Genomic DNA, 26,066 nt, shown 5'->3' on the forward strand with positions numbered 1-26,066 from the left:
ACATTGTTTGTGTTTGCCTGCAAATATACAAACACTATACTTTACAGTAAATCCTGTGAAGGGCTTTGAAATGTTTCAAAGACATGATAAGCCACTATGTTAAATGATAGGACTTTTATCATATTACAGTGCTATAGCAGTACTACGGGTGTCGAAGTTCAAAAACATTATTTTACAACGTGGGATCATTTTACAAAATCATTGTGAGGTGACAATGCATAGTTAGCAAATATTTGCTGTAAAACATCTCGAGGCCATTTTACAAAACTGTGCATTGTAAATGGCCTTGTGGTCAACCTATACTTTGCAAATTTAGGCAAATTGCTATGCTAACAATACTGCTGAGCTATTTTGTTTCAAAAGATGGCTGAAGTGCAGGCTTAACATCATTGCTTTAACCCCACACACCATTGAACCAGCAGAACAATTGTGTTAGAAGGTGATATAATTAAAAGTATAAGGACCAATAGACTTCTTTGCAGTTACAAACTCTGGTGTTGCCTCGAGTGCTAAATTATTATGCAAACCAGTACAGTACAGAATGATGCAAATAATACGCATGCATAATCCTCCCACCTTTCTATTTAAAATACTATTCGCTCTATAAAATTGTAATTGATCTCCTGATACTGTACTTAGAAATCCTGTACTTAGATACTGTACTAAGAATCCTTGTACGCATTCGACATAGCACCTTCTTTCTCATTGCTCCCGAGTGAGACATTATTCTACACGTCGGGCGCCGTGCAAATGCAAATTGTTGTTTTCTCCTCCGCAGGACGTCTCAAAAAGTGCTTCGCAGGATATACTGTGGAGTGGAGTGACTGTGTAACTTTGTGACCTGGAGACTGCTTATGAAACTGGTATCCTTGCAGCGATGAAAACAAACACCTTTAACCAGGAGCACTTTACACATTAATCCTGCGCGTTTGCTAAGCGAAACTAAGCTGAGCTCAGAATTAGCCACATTCCGACCCTGATTTTCTGTCTGCTCTTCACGGTGTGCAATATCTTCCCATTTTCGTACCCTCGCCACGGGCTATTTTTGCAGATGAAAGAGAAGGGGGAAAGAGAGACTTTTATTTATAGACAGTCTGTCTGTCTGTCTCTCTCAATCTCTGCCACATGTGTCAAGGACATGTCTGGAAAGGTGCTGCAGGGCGATGCTGTGCTGTGCAACTTCCAGAGTCTCTCTGTCTCCCCCACAGCCTCGCTCCCCCCCTCCTCCTCCTCCTCCTCCTCCTCGTCGGAAGACATTCCTTGCAATTCTCCAGCGGCTCTCAGAGCCCCGGGAAGTCACGGGCAAAGGCAGAGAGGAGCGCGAGCCGCGGCTTCGCTATATGCGCCTCCCTCCCCCCTCCTCCTCCTCCTTCCCGGGCGGTGGGGGTGTGATGGGGGGGGAGGGGGGGGGGGTTTCCACGCAGTTTCAGTGCAACAAAAAACACCGCCCAGAATCGGGCGAGAACCCGCCCCGAACCTGACAACATCGACCATCAGCGACGCCCAAAAGAACGTCGCCTCCTCCCGCTGCGACGGGGCCGGCTCCAGCTCCTGCGTGATGACGAACGAACGCACGCACGCACGCACGCGCACGCACGCGCAGTGAGCCGGCTGGGCTGCCCCGCCCCCGTCCCCTGTCTTTTCTCTCTCTCGCTGGAGCGACGTTGGCGCACGCGCAGTGATCCAGGCTGCCTGCCGGCTCCCGAGTCGCTGGGACGCGGCTCGCTCGCTCGCTCGCTCGCGCGTGCGCGGTCAGCCTGGCTCCTCTGGAGCGGCTCGCTCGCTCGCGCATGCGCGGTCAGTCAGCCGGGCTGCCTTGCCTCCTCTGCGGGAGCTGCTGCTGCTGCTGCTCTCTCTCTCTCGATCGACGCCGCCGCGGTTCGTTTTTTTTTCCCTCACTGTCGCTCTCTGCGGGGGAGGGAGTGTGTGCGCTGGGAGTCGAGTTGTTGCTTCGGCAAAGACAAATAGCAGGAAAAGTTAGGCAGACGGTATCCGCCATTTCAGACCCGTCGGCAGCTTTTGATTTTTCCTCCTCTCTCTCTCTCTCCTCACTCACTCACTCACTCAGCGAGAGGAGGATTGGAAGAAAAAAAAACTTGGTGGAGACGTCGTCCCAACGGCCGTGGACTTTTTTTATTTATTTATCATATTATTCGATGGAGAGAAGGAGAGAAATGTTCAAGTGAAGAGAGTTCGGGGAGGCGAAAAGGAGGAGGTGGAGGGGAGACCTCGCGAGGCGGAGCGGCGGTTGTCCACGTATGTTGGTGTCTGGCTGGTGCCGAGGTGCTGGTCTTGTCTGCTGTGAGCCGAAGCGGGGGGAGTGCGAGGCGAGCCGGGCCGGGCCGGGCCGGGCCGGGAAGCGAAAGCCTGGCAGCGACCATGTTGGGTAAAGGGGGATTTTTTTCTCCCCTCAGGGATCGTTATGTCGGATACAATAGGGAGTGATCCGAGGGGAATTGGGATCAGACAGTGCAAACGCCAACAGCAGCCCGGGCCGCCCTTCTCTTACCCCCTCTTTTAGTCTGTAACTCTCTCTCTCTCTCTGTGTGTGTCGGGCATGTTTCAGCTCATCTGCTTTTTTCTCTCTCTCTCTCTCTCTCTCTCCCTGTTCTGTGTCTCTCCCTCTCTCCCGCCCTCTCTTTTTTTCCAGGCCGGTAGGATGCTCCGTTGACCTGTCCAGACCAGTAAGGCCCGAAATGGGAATCAACCGACTACTGTACCTAACGAAATCCTTCCCTAACGATGTTGAACGCCTGTCGGTGTCGGGGGGGGGGGGGCAAAAAAAATAAATCAAATCATTTCGCTTTTGTTTCTTTTTCGATTCGCCCTTTCTTTTTTTTCTATTTCAATTTTTTTTATTATTATTATTTTATTTTTTAAAAAAAAGTCGATCCTGGATATCTCTCTTTTTTTAAAAAAAAAGAAAAGAGAGTTGGATGGTCGTGAGGGCCCTCTATGAAAATGCCCAGTAGTGATGAAGTGATAAATCTTGTGCACTTGGTGGATTGCGATGTTTAATTTCCCGAAAGTGTATTCCTTAAAAAGTACCCCGAGCGTGAAAAATACATCGAACGATTACGATTAATTTATCGGTTTGTTGTTTTTTTTTGGGGGGGGGGAGAGGGGGGGGGGGGGGAAACTAAAATATTTGTGGATCTAGAAAATGTATGCCCTTGAATATCAGCTGTGCAGTCTCCACGCATAAAATGTTTGCTTTTAAAGCATTTGCAGCCTATTCGGGTCTTTTACCACACATCGTGATTGTGGTGAGAGAAGCAGAGGGAATTTACACGTCCTTTCTGCGGTGAAATTGCCGCAGCTATGCGTGTAATTTACTAAATGCGGTTCGTTAGATGATACAGTCCTATTTTTATAGTATATGGGACACGCTGCAAAATCGAGATCTGTTTAAGCGCAGTGAAATTCGAAAAGGTGAACTCGCTGCATTCAGTAAGTTTTGTTCCAACTGATTTTATTTCGTGTCAATTCAAAGGTTAGGGGTAATGCTCGGTTGTCTGCGTGTGAAAATGTGCCCAGGGATTTAACACTTCCAGGAACGTGTGAATTTTTAAATGTTACACAACTTTACATACTTGATGTAGAACAATTTTGAAGTTCTGCTCGAAATGTTGAATGACGTATGCCAAAGCAAGATGCTTGGTGACATAGAATGAAACCTTATTTGTTAAAACAAATCTGGCGGAGGGGGCACTGCATAATTCAGCCTCACAAATAATAAACAGAATACTGCATGTTCGTGTTGTCATAACCAACACTTCACTTGTAATGCTCTGTTTATTATTTTAGTTTGTTCCGAGTTTATATTTTCTGATGCTGTGTAGATGAGATTTCCACTTGGTTATTATTGCCAGGTAGTTTGTAAGCTTTTAAAGTTAAAACATGTTCCTCCCAATTCCCCAGTTTAAAACATGGAAGTGAGATACACAGCATAGGTTTGCCAGTGGTGAAGTGCTACAGTTAGTACTGAGTTGACTGAAAATAATCCCCATTTTTGAGTATTCGTTTGTCAACATTTATAATAATGAATTCTTAAACATGATGCATCAGTTATTTATCTAATAAAGTTGTCCTGTATAAAATGAATAACATGATGAATCTCATACAGTTTTTAAAGCAATTCATATATTTTTGACTTGACTTTTTTTTCCTATTTTAAACAGAAGTGATATTTTGAGAAACTATGGAAATAAATGATCGGAGCAGAAAAGTGCATTTCCAGTGGAAATGGAATTTAAGTTGAACTGACCTTGTGCAGATGCAGTTACCAAATATGTGTGGGGACTATTGAAAAATAAGGAATCCTTCCCAGTACCATCTTCAAATGTAATGGGATGAGTGGAACAATATGATGGCAAAAAACAAAGAACTACGTCCCCCAACCTACAATATTAGTGTGGTGGGATTATCAGGGACAGAGAAGGAGAAGGGGACAAGCGGTGTTGGAAAGTCATGTCTGTGCAATAGATATGTGCATCCAAAAGCTGATGATTATTACCCAGAGCATACCTCTGTGCTTAGTACAATTGACTTTGGAGGACGTGTTGTCAACAATGACCACTTTTTGTACTGGGGTGATGTAAACCACACAAGTGAGGAAGGATCTGAATATAAAGTACAACTGATTGAACAAACTGAATTTATTGATGACCAAACCTTTCTGCCTCATCGAAGTACAAACTTACAACCTTATATTAAACGAGCAGCAATGTCAAAATTGCAGTCAGCTGAAAAGCTCATGTACATCTGCACTGATCAGCTAGGCTTAGAGCAAGACTTTGAGCAGAAACAGATGCCAGATGGAAAGGTGACCATTGATGGTTTCCTCCTATGCATTGATGTGAGCAAAGGTTGTAATAGGAAGTTTGATGATCAGCTGAAGTTTATAAATAACCTTGCTGCTCAGCTAGCTAAAACTAAAAAGCCAGTTGTAATTGCTGCAACAAAATGCGATGAATGTGTGGATCATTACTTGCGGGAGGTACAAGCTTTTGCTACAAACAAAAAAAACATGCCTGTTGTAGAAACTTCAGCACGTTTTCACGTGAATGTTGACTTATGTTTTGCTGCTTTAATCCAGATACTGGATAAAGCGCGGGGCAAGACGAAGATTATTCCATATTTGGATGCTTATAAGCAGCAAAGGCAGCTTGTTGCTGCATCGGCAGACAAGTTTGAAAGGCTGATTGTTCATACAGTAAAAGATTATCATGCACAGTGGAAAACTGTTAGTAATAAATTGAAAAACCACAATGATTATGAAGAGTACATAACCCTGGAGGGGACAAAGAAAGCAAAAAATACATTTGCTAAGCATATAGAGCAACTTAAACAGGAACATATCAGAAGACGACGAGAAGAATATATTGCTTTGTTACCAAAAGCCCTCAGTGAGCTTCTCTCTGACCTTGATGAAATTGAACACTTGAACTGGTCAGGGGCCCAGAGTATGTTGGAACAAAGTCCAGACTTTCCTCTTTGGTTTGTTGTGCTAGAAAAAACGCCATGGGATGAAACCAACCACATAGATAATATAAATGATAAGAGACTTCCTTTTGATCTGCTCAGCACATCAGAGTCAGAAAAGATTTATCACAATCACGTGCAGCATTTGATTGCTGAGAGGCGAAGGCTTGAAATGAAGGAGAAATTTAAGAAACATCTTGAGAAAATACAGTTCATAACACCTGGTAAACCCTGGGAAGAAGTTTTGTGTTTTGCCATGGACAATGAAGCGTACAAGTTTATAACTGATTCTGATCGGAGAGAGGTTTATGGTAAATATCAAAGAGAAATGGTTGAGAAAGCAAAAGAGGAATTTCAAGAAATGCTTTTTGAGCACTCTGAGCTTTTTTATGATTTGGATCTAAATGCAACACCCACAGTGGACAAGATGAGTGAAATCAACAATGTTCTGAATGAAGAACCTAGATACGGGGCTTTAAATAAACTTGCACCAGATCGTGAATCACTTTTGTTAAAACACATTGGATTCGTGTATCATCCCACAAAAGAAACTTGTCTTAGTGGCCAAAATTGTATGGACCTTAAAGTGGAGCAACTGCTTTCTACCAACCTCATACAGTTTGACCACAGCCGCCCAAATATGTATCAGGATAGTGCCAATATCGACAAGCTGAGTCTTGTCCTCCTCGGCAGGGATGGGCTTGCACAAGAGTTAGCCAATGAGATTCGAGCACAATGTACCGATGATGAGTACACATTGGATGGCAAGATCTATGAACTGGATCTTCAGCCATTAGATCCAAATACTCCTGCTTTGGGTGGGCTGACTACTGCAGGTCAACCTCACGGGTGTTTCTGTGTGTATAACTCGTCTGAGTCGCTTAATTGTGTATCAGAATGCATTGAGCGAATAAGAAATGAAACCAACGTGAACAGGAAGGGTAGATTTATAGCCAATTTTCCATTTACACTTATATTGGCAAATCAGAGAGACATTGGCAAAAACTTACCCATTCTAAAGCTACAGGGACAACAGCTCGCAAATAAGCTGCAGTGTCCTTTTGTTGACGTGCCCCCTGGAACCCATACCCGCAAATTTCACGAATTCCAAATCAAACAAGCTCTTCGAGGTCTGCTTGAATCGTTGAAACATAATTTGAACATGGTGAGCCCTGTGCCCAGTATTAAGGATCTCTCAGAAGCTGACTTGAGAATTGTGATGTGTGCCATGTGCGGTGATCCGTTCAATGTTGACTTAATCCTTTCGCCATTCCTGGAATCGCATTTCTGTAGTGCTGCTCAACCTGGCCACACTAATTCACTATTACTTGAAAAGATTATCGGCGAAAAACGCAAAAGAATCCAGATTACAATCCTTTCGTACCACTCTTCCATTTGTGTGAGGAAGGATGAGTTAGTACATGGATATATTCTGGTCTATTCAGCAAAGAGAAAAGCATCTATGGCAATGCTCCGGGCCTTCTTGGCAGAAGTTCAAGATGTTATTCCCGTTCAGCTGGTGGCAGTCACCGACAGTCAGGCTGACTTTTTTGAAAATGAAGCAATCAAGGAGCTGATGACTGAGGGTGAGCACATAGCAACTGAGATATCTGCAAAGTTCACTGCTATATATTCTTTATCACAGTATCATCGACAGACCGAGGTCTTCACACCATTCTTCAGTGAAGCTTTGGAGAAGAAAAATAGTATTGAAAATTCATACATGTGTGACAGCACCAGAGAGTTTGCAAACACCAGTGAAGACTTCTCCTTGTCTCCTCGGGCAAGTTCTCCAGCTTTCAATTATTATCCGGATTCGGAGGACGATAGTGAAGCACCTCCACCTTACAGCCCTATTGGTGACGAGGTCCAATTGCTTCCATCCTCCAGTGATCGCTCTAAGCATCGATCAGATTTTGAAGGAAATGAATATCCAATGCCTAGCAGTCCAATTGTTAATCATGACAACCACAAAGTGCCTCCTCCCATTAAACCCAAACCTATTATTTTGAAGCACGATGTGAGAAAACTTGATCCAAATCTTGTAAAAACCATTGAACAAGGCATTAGTAAGAACCCAAAGAAACACAATCGTGGACCTTTTGGCCTTTTGGATGATATGGATCCTTCTGACAATTATTCCATCCCAAGAGATGCTCTAATAAAACCCAAAGCTGAGGACGATGACATATACTCTACCCCCCAGGATTCCAAGCAAACAAAGATTGCAAGAAAGCCAAATGTACCAGGAGGAAGTCATTCTCAAGGTGATGGAGAAAATGGCTTGATTGATCGTTTATCAAAGCAGCCAATGATACGGAAGCCTTCAAAGTATAAGTACAGGTCTAAGACGCTCATTAGTAAGGCCCGATCCTATTATGGAAGGAGAGAACGGTCTGATATGAGTGATGAGGAATCGGTGGCTTCCTCATGGAAACCAAAGAAGGGAAAACCTAACCGTGGAAGTGAGGAAGATCCTTTACTGTCCCCTGAAAATTGTGGGAAAGCGGGGATTGATAATCCCGCTATTGCATCTGATCCAGAAGTTGAAGAATCCAAGAGAAATCGAAAAGATAAGAAACCAGCAAAAAGAAAGGTAAACAAAAAGGTGAGTTTGTTTTATAGTTTACATTTTATATTGCTTGCAGATGGTAATTTCATTATAAATTCTATATCTTGCATAATATGCAGTGCTATTTTGTTGGAAATAATTTGAAATTGTTACAGCAAAATTTTTCCTCAACATTATCAGATGCACATTACTAAAGGGAATGTTTGAATTGGTATTCAGAAAATATTGTCTGTAATTAAATACAGTATGTGATTTGTCGACTAGCTTCAAAACACGTTTTAGGTGAAGTCCCTCGCCCAACTATTCCAGATGTGTGCACGAGAAATAGACTGACCTTAGTTAAAGCTGGAGTATCAGGTTTTGTGTATCTGCTTTTCATTTTCATGCATCAGGTTTGGAATCAACAAACTGCTTATTTCTACACATGATCTAATTTAGATTATCCATCAACATTTAAAGAGAGATTTTAGAGCAACAATTAGAATGTGTTATGCATAGAAATCATTGCAAATACTCACCAACTATTGTTCTTACTGACAAGCCTCTCCCTTCCCCTGCTGATTAGAGTCAGTCCAGACCAGTGTCTACAACATGTTAAATGTTCCATATTTAAGGTGTAGTGAAGAGAGTTGCATTTGTAGATACTTTTCAGAAAGTTAATGAATACTGTCATACCCCTTCAAGGGTTGCAAATAAGATTACAAAGCATTGTTTGGAATCCTTAAATAAGGTAATGTTTTAGTTCACCTTGTGGTTTCAGATTCAGATTGTTATGAACATTGTCTATTGGAAAGCTAAATCAATTGACAATTTTGCTTTTTGTACATATTTTTCAACAGGATAAATCAAAGGTGCAGAAGCAAATACCACCACCTAGAAGAAATTGGGACAGCACTTACTTTGGGGTGCCCCTTCAAGACATAGTAACTCCTGATAAACCTGTGCCATTATTTATTGAAAAATGTGTGGAGTATATAGAATCTACAGGTATGACATTTATGTAAATACTTATTGCTGGTATTTATTAGTATTCACCATATGCAAAATTCTCTTTTTCATCCAAACTCTCCAGTCTCTGTCCCAATTTCAAACTGCCCTTCCTCTCTAAAGTACTGAAATGTAGAGTTATTTCTCAGTTATGCTCCCACCACTTTTCTGTGAGAAAATGTTCTCCCACCATCCTCCAGTCCGTTTTTTGTTCTGGCCGGACATAGCACAAAAACCGCTATGGTCAAAGTCACAAATGGCACGACACTAAAACTCCGGCTAACTGGACTAATGGGAGGGAGATCTAGTCAGGTGAGCCGGAATTTTGTGCTCGTGAAATTATAATGCCCGTAGTGACAATGTAATTGTTTGAATCCTGTGAGCAGAAGATAGCGCATAAGTGGGATTCAAATTGTGATTCAGTCTATCCCTGGCCACTGTGAAGACCAGCAAGTGCAGTGAGGCTGCTCAGTGAGGCATTGGTGTGTCAGGAGAGGTGACTGACAGGAGTTTACATTCGTGGAAATTAAACAAAACAAAAATGTTTCAGGTCTGATTTGGCAAGGCTTGAATTCCGGATACCTGAAAGTTCACTGTATTTCATTTTGGGGCCAGAAAAACTCTTTGTCTTCTTCTCATCCTTTCTGCTACATTCACAATCTTTGACCACCGCATCCTCCCTTCACCGCCTTTCCTCCTTGTTCTATCTCTAATGCACTGTATTGTAATGATTTCTCTCTTATGTACCTCATTTCACATTGCTCGGTGCTCTATCCTTGTTCCCCTCTTTCTCATCTATATGCTGTTCCTTGGTGACATCATTCACAGCCATGGGATCATCTTTCACATGTATACTGATGTTGCCCAACTCTACCTCTTTGTCTCCACCCTCAACTCCAGGACTATATCCAGTGATGTATCTTCCCTTATTACCCACTTTGATTTCTACTACATTTCAGTGAAGCACTTCTAAACGCTTACTAGGTGAAAGGCTTGTTCTTCGGTGGTTTATTTTAGTTTAATTGGTTTAAAATGTGTGCCTTTTGATATAAACCGTGGTTTGACAAGATGCAAGAAAAACCTATTGTCAGGTAGTGTCAGCATGTGTTTCTTTATTTTTCTGTCTGGAAGAGCAGGTGATGATAGTAAACTGTGCAAGTCTGATGTCCAGGAAGTTTCATTCCTGCATGGGAATGCTGCCCAAGCGTGGCAGGAAACTGCATTGTGGAGTTTGTAATGGTGAAGCTTCTTTTGAATCAGTTTAGTGTTAAGATGCCAGTTCTGGAAGCTTTATACAGTTTCACTTGATTCTAAAACATCCTGGTTAGAGTAATAGGAAGTCCACACCGTTTTAATGAGATAAAGCAGAATTTCAAAAATATTGTTTCTGAATTTTTAATTTTTCATGGATTAAAAGAATGTAATGTCCTGTATAGTGTCTGGGACATCTTTCCGACGTGATGGACACTCTAGAAGTATAATTTGTTGTTGTAACAATTTTTATCATTGCTTTATGCAGAAAGAATAGAAAGTTAATGCATTGCTTGCATTTCTCTTTGCTTTTTTTTTGTAAATCCATGGAAAGTATTGAGGTTTTTAGTTTTTTTAACCAGAGATTCACAATGTCTGTTCTTATGAAAGAACAGTGCAACATTTGTTGATTTAATTTCATCCTGAGATACAGTAAGCATCCTTAACGGATGAGGATAGACAATGAATGTCTGTGGGCAACTTCTCTGAGGATGGGTATAATCTAATGCAGAGATTGAGCTGCATTGCTGGAGGTGCCGTCCTTTAAATGAGATGCTAAACCAAGGTCCTATCTGTCTGTTTTGATGGATGGCATCAGGTTGAAAGACTCTTAATTGCTTCAAAAGTTGAGGTGAAAAGGAAATCCATGTATTCAGTTTTATTTTAGCCCAGAATTCATTTTACTTTCTGCTTGACACAAGCCACATACAGTGGGGGAGAAGAGTGCAGAATTGTTCCTAGTTCTTAATTGTGATGAGCAATATTGTAATCGTTAGACCACTTGTAGCTTCAGGGATATGTATGCTTATTGGGCCATAGTTTTTTTTTTGCAATTTTCAGCTAATACAGGAGTAGCTTTATTATTGCATTAGTAATCCTATTCAACTTGGAACAAAACTTTTTTAAAAAAATATGCTCTTTTTATTCTTATTATTACCAACTACACAACTCCAGGTCCCATTGTCTATTTTGGCAGTGAGATTCCATTGAAAATTTGAAAACTCTCATAATCACTTTTTTTTAAAGCCTTCTTGACATGACTTACTTGAGATGGTTACATCATAGATGAGAGAAGGCCAGATTTTATTTCAACAAATTAGAATGCCCATTGAAAATTATTTTAAAATCAATACTTCTTACTGTCTGCTTATCTGATATCTGTACTAATTATCAATATTAAAAAAAGGACTCTTGACCTTATCCTGTGCAATTTGGGCAGGAAGCAGTTTGTTAATCAAGTGTTGCAATGGACTTTATTGCTGGAAAGATATTTTGCAGAATAGTGAGAATGCTATTTCTGGTTGTAATTTGTGTAATTTTATGATTAATAGTAGATATGCTCATAAAAATTATGTGAATGTATTTTGCTTCATTGCTGCTTAATATCCCTTTTATGCTGTTACCAACCCAGACGCTCCTTCTAACTTTGTTGTTTTTGTTGATATGGGAAACTAGAATTATATTACCTCCTCTGAATCACTCTTGCATGGTGTTATTAAAGAACTTTGATAACTGATGCAGAATGACAGTAAATATTATAATAATAATATTAAATAATATGAAATAACTAAGACATTTTAAACTCAATTTTTTTGTCTTTAAATGTTAATTTTTAATCTTTTGCAGTAAAACAAGTTATTATAGGTGCATTGTTTTACGAATTGGGCTCAAAATTTAATTTAATGACTCAAATTTACTATAAGCTGGACAGTAACCAGCATCAAAATTATGCTAGAGGTATTGTAGAAAATTACAGTGATTTTGAAATGGTAAAGTTAGATTTCAAAACTGGTAAGCATTGTGTTGCAAATTGAATGCAATAAATCAGCAGTGATCTTACTGAACTCCCTACATTTCTGTTGATTTGAACTTTTTGGGAAAATCCCTCTATGGTGAACAAAGAGAGTTGACTTCAGAATGTCAAACAGTGGGATTTAATTTGTAATATTTGTAAAAGCGTTTGTAAACTGCAAATCTCTGTGGGTATTGATATCGCTCTGCGCTCGGTCACCGAGCTCTGGTTTGGTTTTGGATTGTGGCCAATCGAGATTCCTGACATCCAACTGGAAATTGACATCCCAGCAGAGTTGCAGCTTTGCTATTTACAAATCCTTTTACAAATATCACACATTAGCTTCCAGCGTGGTGTCTAAACAAGTACTTTTTATATAATAATATAGGTGTTCTTACTGAAAAATGCATTCTAATCAAAACATAATTCAATTTGTTGAAAGCTGAAATTAAACATTTAATATAAATCTCAAGCAATTGGCTCCCTTAATGGTTCGCTGGATAAATGCTCTGTGTAGTGTGACACTGAGCTTAACAGACCCGGATCAATATCTTGTCTGTGCAGAGATAGACTATTTCTCTGAGGTTGTGTTGGGATGTTGTGATTGACTTTGCCTTGTCAAGGAGGTTTGGAGGGAACTCGTCGGTATTACTGCTTCTAGTTTCTGATTAGTAACCCCGCTAGAATTATGTGTGTGACAGAACAGGATGCCCTCTGCTGTTGTTTTTAGTCTGTTAACACTAAATGCCTGGGCTTGCATACAAAAATGGTCATTCAGATGAAGTACATGAGGGTTGTCACCATGGAAGTGGTGAATAAAATGGTCTTTATTAAATATGGGGCAAGAGTTGACTTTATAACTCGGCTTCATAATTTTTTTATTACATTTTTATTATTTTATTGTTTGATTTCTAAAGCTACAGTGGTGAACTATAAGTAAATTTGTAAGGAGGTGGGATTATCTGATGATAATACTCGTCAACAATGGCAGGATAGATAATAAGTAATAACCCTTGCATTTATTTTAGCATCTTATTAGGTCGTTGAGACGTCTCAAAAAGTGTTTCACTGAATATACTGTAAAGTGCGTTGATTGCCCACTTTGTGGACATATCAAATGAGCTTTTGGATTATTAAAGTTTAAAAATAATTCACTTTATGCCCTATTGTATTATTATCATGCGCACACATCACAGGTGTGAATAAACCAAAATCAAAGAGGAAGTCTTTGTGACAATGTTACTTTTACAACAATAACTTGTTCTTTTCCGGTCCTGCTTTGTAACTGGCGAGCATGTTGTAGGTTTCCAAGGTGGGGGCTTATCTGGTTGAGGTTTAGTCAACTTTACTTTCTGAGGGGAATCCCACTTGTAATATCATTTTTAACTTTGACTTTTCATTGGGAGTTAACTTCTCAACTGCTATTATTTATTTGAAGTTAATATATTTCCATTTGCTTTTCTTTCTCTTAGTGTGCTTATAGATACATTTTCTTGATTCCAATTTTAGTTTTGAATTTGGACAGATGCCAATATTTATTTTACCTTTTTTAACCACATAACTGGCCGACTTCCCAGTTGGTCATCTGTTCTTATGTAATGTGCATGAGAAGTAGGCAGGCAGCGCTTTTAATGTCAAAGGTTCTGCCTCTGCATTCACAGCGTGCCTGAACTGATGTCTTTGATGACCTTATGACATAGAAATTGCCAATTTGTGTAGTTCAATACATCATCAATATGTTTAAAAAAAAATTTAGTGTTGGGAATTCATTTTTTCCTTGATGTTGAGAAAATTGGAAACCAGCAAGCCTGGCTGTAGGGCATAATAATACTCTGTGCTATTTTCTCATTGAGTTTTATAATACTTATTAAAACATTTTTGCTTTGCAACATTTATGCTTCTGTAATCTTAGAAAAGTATGTGAAGCAAAAATTGATTATTTCAGGATTAAAGCAAAGTTAGTCAGTCGGTCAGAAAGATTAACATGATTGCTTGAAATGTTTTGCTCTTGTTTTCAACTCTGGTACATGCACAATATTGATATGTGATCTTATGTTAGTGTTTTAGTTTCCAGAGCAGATGGTAAAATATGTATAGGACTAGTTTCATAGTAGATCCTCCAGAATTGAATTTATGTTTAAATTTTTTATATATGTATATATATATTAAATAGTCACAAATATAATTATTACACATTATATAAATATATATAATATATGGAGGACTTTAATACATTACAGGACAATCTATCATAGTGCTATTTGAAATTGTTCTTTCTTGCTTATAGCACAGGTCAGGTCCCCTATGAAACTGCTAGCCAGGATACTGCTTCTGACATTGACGAGCTGGCTTCCTGCACTAAAACATGGCCAATTTCTCCTTTGTCAGGTTAGGGCAGACGGCACTTGGTACATATTGTGCGATATGCATCGCTGATGTCACTTCCTGTGTGCAGCATATCTGCACTTTGTGGAGGAAATCTTATCAGCAGTGGTCTGACACCCCGGCCAAACTCATTATCGTGGGGTTTTCCTTCACGTTGATAAGTGTTTATAAATTATGGAGCACATTTAATTTTTATGCTTAACTACCTTATAACAAGCAGTGCTGCTAGTGCCTGCAGAACACACCACGTTGTGAAGACACTATAATATGTGAAAAATGCTGTTTATTACACATTATAGGCGCTGCCCTTTCTGTAGGTGCAAGCAATTTTTACTGTTTCAATTGACCTAATTTAATTGGATTAAGCTGTTAACAGAATTGATGGTATGAGGATTTGGATTTTATGAGATCTACCGTTCAACAGAGGCAGCATTGTTATCCTTGGGTCATGGAATCCAGCAAGGTTTAAGTGAAGAAAGTGCAAACAGTATTGTGAGCACAGCTTGCATGTCAGAAGAATAGTTTTTTTTAGTTCATTTGTAATGGGTGTTTTCTCATTGATTTATTTGTGTGGCAAAATTTAAAACTATACTGTAAAAATACTGTTCAAAGAGACCTAGTAAGGAGGTTTATATGCTGCTGTGATTTCATTTTAAAGAGTCTAGGAACTATAATTAAATCACAATTCTTTGGTAATTTAATGTGTAGACCATAGCTGAGTGCTCGTTGCTTTAAAAAGTTTATATTCTACAAGACATTAGCAGGGTGACCCTTTTGAAAAACCGAACGCTCAGGAACCTTACCCTATATCAGTCATTGTGTATTGGATCACAATAGCCTATATATTGAATTATAAGCCATTTGTGTGGAACAAAAATATATTTGTTGCTGGAAATACTTAGCGTAGGCATTGCAGTGATTATTTCAGTTGGAGACGTTGTGCAGCAATGTTTGTGGCATATGACATGTAAACCAAAAAAACAACCTAATTGTAAATGCGGCCAGTTTTAGATTCTGGACCATAAAAGCATTCTTCCTCATTTGTTTATCCTCCACAAATGTCAGGATAGGTCTAAAGGCAGTACAAGTTAATGGTAGAATACTTTGACACTGCACAATCTCTTGCTGTTCCATCATTAAGATTTTGTAGCTGAGAGTTCAACAATCACTCTTCTGGAGCAAAAGTTACCAAAGTGGCAATATGGCAGTGCTCTCCAAGTGTGGTCATTGCATTCATCTTTTCAAATAAGACATGGTTTCATTTTGCATCAAATGAGACTACTCATCTGGTTTTTTAAAGCCCACAAAGCTGGCAAAGACCCAGTATGAATTGGTAGAATGTGTTGGAAGCACTGTGTTTGATTGGCAGAATAGCGTTTTCTTATTCCATACTTGTGTTCTTACTGTTAATATTTTTCTCTTTATGTTATTGATATTCCAGTAATGTATTCTTCCAATTCATTCAGTCACTTCTGTATAGTTCACAGGAGTCGATTTTGTCCATTTACAGTGTTTGATTAGTATTCAAAGGATAACTGATGCTAACTTCTTTAACAAATAAAAGATCAAAAAAAATTCATTCCCTATAGCAGAAAAAACTAATCCAGGTACATGAATTGTGGTAGGAGCGCTACAGAGATTTACTTTTTCACTTATGGAGCCACATAACCACTACTTATAATTTTGCACATCATATAAGCTCTTCGACTGTGTAATCAAATAACCCTTTATGTTGAATCTTGAAATGGAACCTGCACCTTACCCATGATGAAATAATAAGTCTATTATGGGCAATAAAAAATAACTGGGCTACATGAATGCCTGGGATGTAAGCCTGCTTGTTTATATCTGGAGCGGAAATTTTTTATATTAATAATGGGCCATGAATATTAGAAATCTTTAAGCCTGTCTTAGCTCCTAGGCTTTCTCACCTGACAGAAGTTGGGAGCAGTGATAGGATTAGTCTTTTTTTGTATATTCCTTTAAGGGAAAGTTTCAACAAGAACTAACAGTATTTGTTGGGGAGATATGAGAGCATTTATGCTTGTGCTTAATTTGCATAATTGGTAATGTTTTCCCCATGTGGTGTTTAATGGTTATTTTAACCTGTAGAAACTGAAAATAACATTGTGACAAAGCAATTCATTGTACTCAGGATCAATTGTAATTTTTACTCTAATGCTACTTTGTTTATCTTCTCCATTGTATAATTAACACATGCACTTCACATTTGACGTGGACTATAATGGTAGATAAAGTGGAAAGTTATTTGCCGTAACTGTTCTGACGCTACAAGCTTTTCCAAACGGGAGGATAAAAGAACTTTTTATGTCAGATGAAAGTGTGCCCGATGAGAGGAGAATTCATATTCTTATAGGATACATGTGTACTTATAAGTTCCCATTACCCAGATTCTTTAAAAAATTCCTGATTCAGCTTGTCGTGTTTCTCCACGTTTGAAAATGTTTCTGTTTTGTAGAGTTGTGTTTATTGATGCAGCTTGTGTTAAGAGAGTTAAAAGTATATGTTATTTGTTTATATAAAGTGTCTGTGTATATTTACAGTAATCTTACTTTTACTGAAAAGTGGTATTCCGGAGCAATTAATCTAATCTCTCTGGGTGAATTGGGTGGACTTGCTCTGCTGGACAGTTCATAGCAGTATATTTTGCTCTGCTGCTTGATTATTCATGAGTAAAGAAATCTTAATTTTGTTTACTTTCGAGTTGATTGAATCCAGAAATTAGGGCAAATAGTGCAAGGTATGTGCAGGAGACTGCAGATGGTACGGTGACATTCTGGAGGTTATTGGAGGAAGGAGGAAAGTCTCAGTCAGTGCAGGTTGTGATACAGCTGGGATAGGTTGGACCTGCCATTGTTTCAATATGGCGCACACCATGAGATAAGGTAATGTGAGAAGAATGTGAAATTGTAGGAAATTTAAACAGGGTATTCCAGATGATCAGAGGTTCAAATATTTCCAGTGATGGACTTGATCCTGAATGCAAAAGGAGAACAAATCCATAAGATATGGAAGACATTGTGTAAAATGTTTGAGCTTTACAAATATGGCATGGGGCAGACTCCTCTTACTGTAGGCAAGTATATCTGGTATTCTACTGCTGGTATGTAGGCCATCACAGATTAATTGCTTCAAAAGAGCTGAATCTTATTTGTGTCTGGTAACGCATTACTTCACTGACTTATTTTCCACACGTCTGTTAGATTTCAAAACAGCATTTTCTCAAAAGGAAAATACCTCTTGTCCTAATCAAAACACAATTTCCAGACCTTGGACAAATTAAATGTTCAACTCCTGGTCACAGATCTATCATTTACTTGCACTGTCCAAGGTTGTGACAACAACCCCAGGGACATTTTTTATTGAGGAACCTTGGTTAAGGCCAAAGCCCTTAATGCAAAATGCTATTAAGGTTGAAAAAAAAGGAGTGAAGAGTTGGTAAATGAAGCAGTTATGATAAAGTGATGACAAGCTTGGGTTTGTAGTTTGTACTACAGAGATGGGCGAGTCTTGAGGTCCTGAGAGAGAATGAGCAAATGGAAGAAAGACGTTGATTTATTCTTTTCATCAAGCTGAGTTTTGAGGGAGCAGGAAACTCGCATGCAATGGCATATTTGGAACATGAGAAAAACATTGTAGGCTATTCATCCGACCCTGTGGGTAGACTTTTTTTCATTTGGTATTGATTGTGACAGTAAAATGGAGATGAATACTATGAACTCCATGTTAAATCAATGTTTGATATGCTTGTACAGGTCATTTCTACGGCACTAAATCATTATACAAGATGCCCTTTGTCATAGATCACTATTCCATGATATTCTATTTTGTGTGTGTTGGCTTCCTTAATTTTTCCATTTTATACTATTGCTGTTTTGTTCTTGGGCTTTAAATGGCCTAAAGCTGTAGAGGAAAGGAAAACCTCTTTGTGGGCTGTTTGTTCATTGATTTATACTGCTCTTTCTGCTTCTAGAATTTCAAGACTGACATTTTTTGGACTTGCTGAATAATATAGTTTGAAAAGCCAACTTTTCTTTTAAAATGCTAATATTTGTAAATCATCTTTTTTATATACATTGTCTAAAACCCCAAGTCTGATGTAATGGATCTTATCGTGCTCTGAGGTGACGCTTCTAAAATGCATTCCATTTTTAAAAAAATCTTACTTGATTTATTTTGACATGTATAGAAAATACGAGCTGTAGGTCTTTTGATCACATAAATAACAATTGAGCTTTCCAAAAAGGGAAGACTGCAAATTTGTATATTGTACAAAGATTGAACTAAATTTCATACAAGCTTTCTGCTTTACTGTGTTCAAGCATTTGCAATCCTTAAATTGGGTGAACATCACCCTTTCTAGTGGCAATGATAAATTGTGTGGGTTGAAGAGGCTGCCAGAAATGCTGCAGGCTCAGGAAGGACTTGGCTGACTGATAGTGTTGTGCGCTGACCAGAAAACAATGTAAGATTGCAGTGATCATATTGCCCATCTGATAAGTAATTGAGCTGAGACTGAGTGGGAAAATAGTAGAAACCGTATTCTGGCTGTTTTCACACACAAACGCACGTTCTTAATAAATAAACATGAGGAATGATTACGGAGCAGTTGCAGATCAGTTAGATGATTTTTGATCCCGGACGGAGGAAGAAGCGGATACATATTCTTTGGCTTTTTGGCGCAAGCTGCAATTGTATGAGGGGTGTGTTCATTTTATCTGCTTTCAATCAGCAGCAAAATAATCTATAAATTGGCACACTTGACTGTTTATGAAGCTTTCTGGATTCAGTAACATCAGTTTAGGGGAGATTCTTGGGTGTTTGATATGCAAACATTTTTACAGGGAAATGTGTGATAAGCTCATTTAGGAAATAGAACCAGAGTATCTTTGTCATACGCTTTATGTAAAAATTGTTTCTCCACTGGCTAACTGCTCAGGTTATGGACTGTCGGTTGTGTATACCAGAGCCCTGTTCCCTCTGAGTGTGACGGCAGGGATGCATGCTGCTCATGGGTGGAGCAGGCAGAATATCTAAATTTCCTATGTGGGGGTTCAAGTTTATTATTGATTGACATTACATTCAACACTTTGGTAAAGAGAGTTACTAAAGGAGATATTTGAGTATTATCCAAAGTCGACATCATTGATATCCTGTAGCTCAGTGGGTAGAGCACTTGCCTCGCAAGCGAGAGACATGGGCTCGATTCCCGGCAGGGCGAAATGTTGGGCAAGTTTCCTTACTCCACACGCCTCATTTTACCTAGCAGTAAGTAGGAACCCAGTTCTTAGTCGCTTGATGAATCAGTTTAGGCTAATAATTCCTTCAAAAATAATAAATTAAATGCATGACTGTTTGCGGGACACTGCTGTGCGCAATTAGCTGCTGTGTTTTGCTCACGAGACATACAGTCAATTCACTTTACAATATATTATGTGAAGCACTTTGAGACGTTTCAAAGATGTGATAAAGCACTATATCAAATACAAGTATATAAATACTAAAAATTACGATCAGTGATTCAGCATAACTTACTCCAGGCAGTGTCACAACTGGTGTCCAGAGTGCAACAGCCTATAATTGATATAGAAAAAGCAGCTAAATTTATTCCAAATAATATTGTCCATGGAAATTTGTTTTGTAGGAACTGGAGGCATTGTACACAGTGGCAGCTTTACACCACATTCAGCTACATACAGATGTGTTTTCTTGATAATGATCTTCAGGCCAAGTCACTCAACGTTACTGCTAGCTTGGAGATCCAGCTCTGTCAGTCACTGTAAGGACTGTGGCTTGTTGCATGCCACTTTACATTAGGAAGAGATGTAATATTAGTGTCAGCCATGCGAACACACTGAACGACAAAAGATTTGGAAGTGTGTGGGTGTTAAAGGGCCGAAAGGGCATCTGTCCTCCTATATGTCCATGTAGCAACTTATTGCCGATGTTGACAAGGAAAACTGCATTTTAAAAAAAATTGTGTAAATATTTAAAGGTTTCTACACATCTTTCCTTTTGGGAACCATTTTTCCAGTTCTCTCACACTCCTAAAACAGTCTACACAATATAATTTCCAACATTACATTGACCAAACTGTAAGTGATTCTCTTTTAAGACCAAACCTCTGCAATTTATTTGAACTCAAGAATAGACAAAGATATTATGCCGATGCAACAGATATTTTATTCTTTAAATGCTTTTGAAAGATATTGTTCTTACATATATAATGTTTTCTTCAGCAGTTGTTGTGCTTTTGCCTTTTTAATGAAGATCTTTTTAATTAAAATCATTACTGCTACCAGTGTTATCCCTTTCATAAATCTATTCCTCTTTCTTCTCTCTGCACCCCCCCCACCCCATTCTTCTCTGAGATCGCTGATTCTTGCTTCAATATAGTTCCACAGGGATCATTAACCCTCAGGTTTCAAGTCGTTTTTCTTCATGTGACACTGTTGACAGGCTGTTTGAATGCTGAGGGAATCACAATTGAGCTGATCAAATTGTTACCCAATGTGCACATATGCACTTTCCAGCAAAAGTCACTTGATAGTGATGAGCAGCAGAACGCCTTTTTTCCTATTCCTAGCTCAGGTGCACTGAAGCAATGCTCCAGTGAAGTTCCGGTTCATGATTTTGTGCTACTTTAGGCCTTTACCCCCTAGGCCATCAGGTTAGCTTCTTTTTTTTAAAAAAACATTGTTTCAAAACGTATTCACCCATATAGCCCATCAATGTTAGAAGTGCATAAAATACTAATGGGTTGCGCCATGAATTGAGTTTCCTTCCCTGGTGGAGATGCAATTGGATGAATTTGCCTCCAAGGAGCAAAGGGAAAATCTGCAAATGTGTGTTGAAAACAAAACCTTGAGAAATTAGCACTTCTTGAGGTATGTGTCTTGACACACTGAGGTATGTATGTTGTCACACGTCTTTTGATGTTAAATTTACTTGATGGTGAGCCATGGTTACTATAAAGATACAGCTGTGTGGGTCATCTTTACGAGTCGAATAGATGTTACATTTCCTGTGCAGGGTTCTATTTATGTTGTTGCTTTTGTGGTTTTGTTCAATGGTTGTGAATAAAGTTTTGGACTGATAGGGTCAATTGTATCACTAATGGTACTTGGAGATACCGTTTTCCAATTGGTCAAAAATACACATTTGCTTGTTGGTTATGAGGATGTGACCTTGTTTTAATTTTTATTTATGAGCAGGTTTGTTTCTATTTAGATGTTTGTGGTTATGCATGTTTGTGTGACTTTGTTTAATCCTGTGGTTACAATCCTGTGACTCTGGAATGCTTGGGGCAGGCCAGGAGGTTGACAAAGTTGCAGCTGGAGCTGGCTGATGGCGATAGTGAAGGCAGTTTTTTTAGAAAACACATCCCTTATCATGTACCACTGTTGTGACATTACATGTGAAATACATTTGTATTCTATGGTTTGTAATTAGGCATCATAACCTGTGTTGGGCCTTATGTTTTATCTTAATATTATGATAGTCAATAAATATTTTTAAAACAGCTTTATCTTTAAGCTAGGATCCACACTTTGTAGAGGTAGGACTGACCTGATGTTGCTTTCCATTGCTTGAAAGTAAGTATATATGTGTGGGCAGGGCTGTTAGGCAGAGAGATTTTGCAATGTCCCTTGATAAATTTGTTGTGCCAGGAATTCAGATCACAGTACTGATCATAGCAGTGTTGGAAGCAGGCAGGGAGTGGCCAGGATATGGCTGTTTTTCTAAAATGTAATTTCAGATATTTGACCACTTTCAAATAATTAATTCTTAAGTATCAGAAAAGAGCTAAATAGGCATCCTATTTTGAGAGGGTTGTATATGGAATTACTAGCAAACAAATTATGTAGAACTACCCTTAAAATGACTCTAAAAATGATTTAATTGTTTCCCACCTTTTTCTTAATGTTGGAGAGGTACAAATTCCCATGAGTTTTCAACAATCTGGAGTCTGATGGGACGAGTTGATGACCTGCTATAAGACTGTCAGTGCCAGTCTGAGCAGATAGCTTGGTGACCACCGACCTCATTTCCAATTTCATCCCAGATGTACAACGAGCTGTACGTTTGTCTTTGCATAACATTGTGTGTTCAATTTTCCATGTGCTATACCACCTTAATTTCTTTTAAAACCTTTTCCCTTATTTGATGTTAAGTTACTGAATTTCAATGGATCTAAATAATATGCCCTTATTTATTGCAGAAGTGCATTAATAAATGTTAGAAACTTTACTCATTGTAGATTGTTGTGCTGATGAATTGGTAGAGTTTTGGATACGTGGGGTCATTCCCACATTTACACGATAAGTCCCTTGTAACAGGTCCTGGGTGGAGAAGACTCTTGTCACACATAGTTAAAAATTGAGGATCAGGAAGTTGTGTGTAAGTTATCCTTTTGCAACAGTATGACCTGCAGGTTGACAAACTGCCCATAAATCATGTCTTACCACTTAAATGTGTGAAACATGCTGATTTTGGAAGAGTTATAAACTAGAAAAGGGGCTAAATATTTGATCTAATTTGTCTGGAGGTGAAGGAATGCTTAATGTCTTCTATAGGAGGCCGATCTGCAGCTGTAACTGAAAATGAATAATGAGAATCACAAACTGATGACTCAGTTTGAGATATTTCCCTGGTGGTGCATACTACATATTCAAGAACAATCAAGTGCAAGTTCGCAAATTCCTGCTTCACAAACTGATTTGATTTAGATGGTGAAAATGTATTATATCTGACGACATCAGTAATGGATGAAGTCTTTGTTGCATTTAAAATTGTCTTGATTTTGCAGTTGCTGTGTGAGAGTTGACTGCAGAAATGCTTTTTAGTTTAAGAAAGATGTTTAAAATTTCTTTCATGTGACATTCAGAACTAAGATCAAAAAGACACAGCTCTTCACACAGTGAGTTGTCAGAATGTGGAATGAACTGCCCCAGAAGGCTGTAGAAACAGAATCAATTAGGATTTTTATAAGGGATATGGATATATATTTGGGAAGTAAGAATATTAAGGGATTAAAGGGAATGGAGAAAGGTGAGGAAATGGGATTAAAAGATCTGCAATGTTTTAATAAACTGGTAGAGCAGATTCCACAGGCTGAATGGCCTCTTCCTGTTCTTGGCTGCATTCATAAATTGTCAAAATAAATGTTAATACTTAATTTCTGTCTTTGTGCAGATTCAATGTACTACCGTTTTCAGCAAGAGTTTCATTATGTAGGTTTGTTGAGTGAAAGCAATTTACTGTTTTGAATTCTTTAAGTTTGAAACAGTAATGGGTTAAGGCATTAGTTGTAGGCATATGATCTCTTTCCAGCCCATACAGTCTGAAAGTGACCTAACATTTTCCATGACCAAAAGCTGAAGAATTGTCTTCATGTTTACAATGACATTTTTATACCATCTTACAATATTGTTAAGGAAATAAAGTACTTCCAAGTTAAATTTGCACAACTGTTGTACTGTAAAAGTGCTGTGATTTAAAACCATAATGAGGGGTGGAGAGTGGAAGAAGAGAAACTGGAATATAACACAGGCCACAGGTATGTGCTTATAGCTTGTGATGCAATGTGGGATCCTTTGGCTAGTGGAGTTAAAAGTTTTAATTCTAATTCTCACCTGCTGCTTTTTGTGTTATAAATGGCTTGGTCACTGTGACCAGATGATGTGGAGACAAAATGGGATTCAGAGCCAAAAATGTTTTTTTTTTAAAAACAACTTTGCTATGATCACCACTGTCCCAAGCCTTTGTGGGAAATCATGCAACAGTACCTAAGTTGATCCCCAACACACAAAAAGCAGATTGGAAATTGGTGATGTTCTTGAATTGTCTGTGTGTACTCTGGAGGCACACAAAGCTATTTAAATAAACTACCTTTTTAAAAGTTTTCAAGCTTAATAATAATAATAATCCTTGCATTTGATATAGCGCTTTTCACGTCGGGAGGACGTCCCAAAGCGCTTCACAGAACACACTGTAAAGTGAATTGACTGTATATTTGTGGGCGAAACGAGGCAGCCAATTGCGCACAGCAATGTCCCACAAACAGTCGTGGATTGAAATGACAAATTTATTATTGTTTTGTTTTGTAAGGATTATTATTTGGCGTGTGGAGTAAGGAAACTTGCCCAAGGTTTCGCCCTCTGCCTGGAATTGAACTCAGGTCTCTCACTTGCAAAGCGAGTGCTCTAACCACTGAGCTACAGGACTCCACAAAGCTTAGAATTCTTATTGAAGGTTTCTGAATAGTATGTAATAACAGATGTTCATCCAGGTCAGATATGAACTTGATATTGAAGATGAGGTCACGCCAAAGTTCTCTTTCTAGCAAATGTATATACAAATACAGAATAATGTGAATATATACAATAGATGTAGTTCACAGTTGATATACTGCAAAACATCATTAAGTACAGTGTTCTCTCGAATATAAACAATAGTCGAGCTTGTTTTTTAGAAAAAGACAACTGCTGTCATGCAATTTTAAACTGATGACTACCTCTATGTACAATTGATCCAAGCTCTAGAGCTGTTTGAAACAATACCACTGCACAAATGCTTCACGTCGTGCTATGGGCTGGAGTTAAGAGTATATGCTTTTATTCTCCTCATCCCCAATAAACTACATGCACTGCATCAAAGGGTAGTTTATATTTTTTTGAATCTGTTGAAATGAATTTCTTAAAGAAATACACTCTGCTGCTTGTTTCGTCAAGAATTTTTAAATTTAAATATCTTTAAATATTGTCGTTGTACCTCTTCCCTTCCCCCTCGTTCCACAAATGTATGTATTGAATGAAATTCCATTTTAAGTTATTCCGTTAGATCTGTTATGTGTGCATTGGGCCTAAAGTGGTTACTGTCATTCTAAAAATTCTTATGTTAAGCCATTTAGGTATAGCTTGCCTGAGTGATTTTGCTCAAAATAACTCTGGTGATGTGCCAGTGAATTTCAAAGGGTGCACACTGAAATGCAGAATTCCCACCAGGCATTATTAATGGAAGATGAAGAAGTGATTGCAAGGAGTACCATGAGACAGCCATTTTGATTTTAATCATTTCCAGCAAAATTGGTGTAATCGTAGTAAATGCTACTAGAAATAGATCACACTTTTGAAAAAAAGACAACAATGTTTAAAAATTAAAATATCTGGGGGATCTTGGAAAGCTCCTTTTTATTATTCCATTTTGTTTTTAGACTGGCCATATCAGATCAGTCAGTACATGCTAAAAATTTTAGCTATTATACATTGCAGTTTTTAAAATTCTTAATTTGCTTGTGTTGGCAATATTAAGTACTGCCTGATGGCTGAACAGAACTCATACATTTAATGTCCATTAATGTACTTCCGAGACAAGTCATGCAAGGCAAAAACAAAGTGCAGCAAAAAGGAAACCTGTCTTGAAGCAAAATCCTGGGTGATTCTCACCATTTGCTGTCATGATTTATAATCCACTTTGGTGCCTATTGTTTAAAATTGTAGCCAGAAAACAGCCTTGACACAGAGTTGCTTGTTTTTCCTGTGATAGGATTTTGTAAGTAATGCTTTGGAGTTT

The 26,066-nt window shown here is 38.6% G+C and overlaps 1 protein-coding gene across 4 annotated transcripts in view; it reads left to right on the plus strand.

Moving 5' to 3' along the window:
• The first annotated feature begins 1,899 nt into the window (after positions 1–1,899).
• Positions 1,900–26,066, plus strand: part of arhgap5 (Rho GTPase activating protein 5) — a 38,873-nt gene continuing 14,706 nt past the window's right edge. For 2 of the 4 annotated variants that reach the window (XM_042338030.1, XM_042338028.1), the window contains exons 1-3: positions 1,900–2,386; positions 4,182–8,092; positions 8,896–9,043. In XM_042338030.1, coding sequence (XP_042193964.1) covers positions 4,367–8,092; positions 8,896–9,043 — 3,874 coding nt within the window. In that variant the 5' untranslated portion in view covers positions 1,900–2,386; positions 4,182–4,366. Of the gene's footprint in view, positions 2,387–3,268; positions 3,451–4,181; positions 8,093–8,895; positions 9,044–26,066 lie in introns of those variants that run through there. The other 2 variants (XM_042338029.1, XM_007893382.2) reach the window with 2 other exon arrangements.

Source organism: Callorhinchus milii, unplaced genomic scaffold (assembly GCF_018977255.1).
Source record: "Callorhinchus milii isolate IMCB2004 unplaced genomic scaffold, IMCB_Cmil_1.0 Scaffold9, whole genome shotgun sequence".
Taxonomy (NCBI): domain Eukaryota; kingdom Metazoa; phylum Chordata; class Chondrichthyes; order Chimaeriformes; family Callorhinchidae; genus Callorhinchus; species Callorhinchus milii.